This window comes from Theobroma cacao, chromosome 1 (assembly GCF_053813885.1).
Source record: "Theobroma cacao isolate CCN51 chromosome 1, ASM5381388v1, whole genome shotgun sequence".
NCBI lineage: Eukaryota > Viridiplantae > Streptophyta > Magnoliopsida > Malvales > Malvaceae > Theobroma > Theobroma cacao.
This window is the reverse complement of record NC_142639.1, coordinates 5536753-5541476: the sequence shown is the minus strand read 5'-3', so window position 1 is coordinate 5541476 and position 4724 is coordinate 5536753. Positions and strand designations below refer to the sequence as shown.

Below are 4724 nucleotides of genomic sequence, written 5' to 3'. Positions count from 1 at the left end.
GTAGGTCCCATGTCCTACGTGCATACCCACGCCAATGCTTTGGAATTGGAATTGGGATCCTTTTCGCTTCCTTCTTACGCAACTTCTAACACCCCCCCAAACCCAGTTCTCAACGTTTTGACTTTGATTTCCCTTAACCATGGTTACCTTCTCTACCCCACTCCTCCTCCACCTCCAATATTTAGAATTGTCTCTTTCACTCCCTATTTCCCCTTTTTCCTATCAAGATTCAGTCTTCGGCTTCCTATAATAATATCAAGCTCCATTATTGTAACACCAAAACAAAAAAAGGAATTGAAAATATACAACAAATTAAAATACATCAATGTAGCATGGAAGTAGAAAGACAGATATTTTTCATTCCATAATTAAAGTCGTTTTCAATAATTATTAATTATTGAATTAAATTATTATTATAATCATTTCTTAACTAACTCGATTTTAACAATGATTCCTTGTCTCATAATATATAAAAATAAATAAATCCACTCATGTTTATAATAAAAAAGGGTTACTAATAATTATGTTCTTGAATGTTTAAATATTAGATAATCCAACAATCACAGTGGTTTAGTTTGTGTTGTTTAACTCTTTTTTATTAATAATTTTTACGATAATATATTTTGGGTGAACAATGACATAAAAAGGCTATGAAGCATCGTTAATATTTGCCGTTCAACTTTAACTCAGCCGACACTAACCGAGGTTAGTTAAGATGAGAAAGAGATTAAAGAAGAAAGAGATCCATAGAAATGCGTGATGAAGGCACAGCCTAATCGGCCTTTCAAGCTTCGACCTTTCACAAATCTGAAGAATCCAATGCCCAATCATCTCTTTCCATAATTCCCTTTCTCTCTCACAGCCTAGCGCCGCAATTGACGTAATGTTGTCTCTCTCTCGTTCGCTCCCTGTTGTTGTCGTCAGTGGTCACATGATTACACTCATTTTGTCTTTAATTTATTACTTATTAGTTAGTATTATTACAACTTTAACCAAGGTTTTCGTTTTGTCCTTACATTAACAAAAAAGAAATAAAAAACCTTTCAACGTTTCATTGCTTCATTTTCTCCACAAACTGCCCTATCCACAGTGGATTATTTATTTTATTTTAAGATTTTATTACTAATTAATCTCACTTTGCTCTAGAGATGAGTTTGAAGATTTAATAATTAGACCTAATTAAACTTTTTTGTAATTCGGATTACACACTGTTGTTTGTGGGTAACAATTAACAATGATTTACTTTAGATGGCTTTTGTAACCTTGCATGTGAGCAGCATCACAAGTCCTAGTCCTTCTTTTCAGTGTTTTTTTTTTCAACCTCAAGTGCAAATCCCAATTACTTGAGTAAACCTAGGTGGTTTTGTTTCTAAATCCTAATTATTTGTATAATCTAAGTAAATGGTTTTTATTCAAGATATTAGAGCTATGATATTCTAAAAGTAACATTTGATTGTAAATTATCTTATATAATTATATGAAATTTCATAGTTAACATTGAAAATTAATAAAAGATGCAAAATATATAATCTAATTAAAAGAATCTCATAGTGTTTGTTTTTTGTTTTTTTTTTAATTTAAGCCATGATTTGTGACTAATTATCTTATTCAAATCTTGAGGTCCATTTTGCTCTCAAATTTATCACTATGGTGCTACCATAAACACAAAATCATTACCCAAAAGATTAGTGATAATGATGATAAATATCGATTGATGTGGCAAAGTGGCAGAGGCAGAGCATGCCGCGAACCAACACTAAAGGACAAAAAATCGCATTAAATTCCAAAAGGACATAAACAAAAGGGGCAGTTGCACTAGATTCAATAACAGTCAACCGATTCTCCAACCAATCACTCCTTCACACGTGTAAGAAACCATTCAGAAACCGACACCTGCCGGTTCTCCTTTCAAGTAAATGGCAAATTCCCATTGAGGTAGCCCTCATGGAATAAAGGGCATCTTTGAAGTTGACGAGAAGGGGGGGGGGAAGGGGAGGGGAGGGTGCTAAATTAAATTAATTAAGTAATGACTAATAAAAGTTAATTAAAAAATGTGAAAGATCTCAAGGGAGGGACAGAGAAGCCACATGGGGGTAGAGGGTTATATAAGTAGAGATATGGCGACCCTGGCAATGCAAGAGCGTAAACACAAAAGTGAGGCCACAGAAAAAAATAAATAAAATTTGAGAGAGTTTTTAGATTTTGCAACAGTGTGTGATCATCTCAGTTTTCTTCTTAATTCCCCCCCTTTTTCTGTAATTCCCCGCTTCTCTGAATCCCTTTCTGTCATCGTCTGTCTTTCAAGCTGAAATATTTGTGTCAAAAGCAGAGGTAAACAAACCTACCAGGGTTGTGTTTTTTGAAAGCCAGGTGATCCAGAATAGAGATCCAGGTTTCTGTTTTTTTTTTTTAGTTACGAAGTTTTAATCTTTATTTTCTTCAGCTAAGAGGGCTTATTTTTGGTCCCTTAAGGTTGGTTTTTTATCATACTGTTTTGCCTGTTCATTTGTTTTGGTTAAGAAACAGGTTGTTTCAAGTTTTAACTAGTTTTTGGATATGGCAGCAGCTATAGATATGTATAATAGCAGCAGCAGCTCAGTTTTCTCAGATCCTTTTAGAGAAGAGTTAATGAAAGCACTTGAACCTTTTATGAAAAGTGCTTCATCTACCTCTCCTTTAGCTTCTTCTTCATCTTCTTCATCTTCTCCTTCTTCTTCTCCAACTTGTTCTTTTTTCTCTTACCCGTCTTGCTCCTACTCGCAACTCACTTCTCCTTCACAGCCTAACATGTACCCTGAATTTTGCTCCCCATCGAGCACCCACTTGTTTTCTAATCATGGGTTCTCTAACTATAACAACCTGATGGGTTTCGAGCAGACAGGTTCAATTGGGCTTAACCAACTCACCCCTTCTCAAATCCTCCAAATTCAAGCCCAAATCTACCAACAACAACAGCAGCAGCAGCAGCAGCAGCAGCAACAGCAGCTTGCTTCTATGGCTACTACATCATCCCTTCAAAACCAAAGGCTCAACTTTCTTTCCCCAAAAGCTGTCCCTATGAAACATGTCTCCACCCCTTCCAAGCCTACGAAACTCTACAGGGGAGTGAGACAGAGGCACTGGGGCAAATGGGTAGCTGAAATCAGACTCCCCAAGAACCGAACCCGCCTTTGGCTTGGCACTTTTGATACAGCAGAAGAAGCAGCTTTGGCTTATGACAAGGCTGCTTATAAGCTAAGAGGAGAGTTTGCCAGGCTCAACTTCCCTCACCTCAAGCACCAAGGAGCTCATGTTTCTGGAGAATTTGGTGATTACAAGCCTCTCCATTCCTCAGTTGACGCAAAGCTGCAAGCCATCTGCCAGAGCTTGCAGAAACAAGGGAACTCAGGAAAGACTTGTTCTGTTTCCGATTCAAAACCGAACAGTGTTGTTCCTTCACAGCCTAAGGTTGAGTTTGATTACCCTGTGAAGACTGAGGAGCTTGATCAGTCTCCAAGATTTTCTGATCCTAAAGTGGAAAATTCACTGTCATCATCATCATCCCCGGAGTTATCTGATGAGTCATTGGCAGGATCTTCTTCACCAGAATCTGATATCTCTTTCTTGGATTTCTCTGATTCAAAGTGGGAAGACAATGAAAACTTTGGTTTGGAAAAATACCCTTCAGTGGAAATTGATTGGGAAGCCATCAGGGAACTATCTGAGTCTTAGGGAAAAAAAAAAAAACTACTATCATGTAATCTTCTTGTATTTTCTTAGGTCAAGTATCTTTTCTTTTGTCATGTAGGCTGTTTTAGTGTCTCTTGTAGGTCTCTACAATGAAATTTTTGAAATTTGTAGAGGTGCTACGGAGCTTTGATTAATTAGGGGTCAGTATAGAAGTTGTATCATGTTAATATGTGTAAGAGATCAGAGGTATCTCCTTCCAGATTGGTCTTTGCTGGTACTTTTTTTCCTAGCAATGGCCGTTGGAGTGCTTCTAGTTTATGTTTGGTTTCATTATTGTAGGCCGGGTGTAAAGTAAAAAAAAAAAAAAAGCTTTAATGTCTTTTGAATATATATTTAATGTACCTTTGTTTATTTTTCTGTATCTTTGTGTAAATATAAATGGTGTGCATGCATTTGTGTTTGATTCGGCTTCTTCACGTGTTTCTGCCCTTAATCTGTCTGTTAAGGCATCATTCCTTGTCTCTTAAACAGTGTTAAACAAACAAAATTTTGATGTAATCTATGAGATGGAGCCATGTTTTATAAAGCAGAACAAATGAATCCAATTGATTCCGTTGTTTTATATTTGTATTTTCATCCTCTGATTGTGGAGAGTTTTTCATGTTCAACCTGTCTACACTCTGTGCTCGACATTGAATCTCTAATTTAGGTAAAGATGCGTAAACGCTGTCTTATTTGATCACCACTGATAGGTCTCTCTTCCTATCCCATTTATTCTTTTATTAATTTATTTATGATCAAAGCAACATCATCTTGAGCTGTCCTATTGGGTGCCTATAGAAAAAAAATTAGTGAGTATGATTTTTACTTCTCATCAAACGATTGAGTTTTGCATTTGACTTGCACAAAAATCCAAATGTAAGATTAGGGGGTCTTGGGATTTCCATGGATGGAGCCTTCTTGTTCTTTATGTCACTCATCAAGTTGATAAATCAAAAAGGTAAAGCTAAGGAGCTAAAAAGCCCATAACCAAATTAGATTAAGGAAATAAAAGT

The 4724-nt window shown here is 36.3% G+C and overlaps 1 protein-coding gene across 1 annotated transcript; it reads left to right on the top strand.

Annotated features, from left to right (window-relative positions):
• Nucleotides 1–2115: 2115 nt before the first annotated feature.
• Nucleotides 2116–4090, top strand: LOC18611594 (ethylene-responsive transcription factor ERF060-like). Its single transcript, XM_007047932.3, has one exon. The coding sequence runs from the start codon at nt 2557–2559 to the stop codon at nt 3709–3711; it is 1155 nt and encodes a 384-aa protein (XP_007047994.3). The 5' UTR covers nt 2116–2556; the 3' UTR covers nt 3712–4090.
• Nucleotides 4091–4724: the final 634 nt, after the last annotated feature.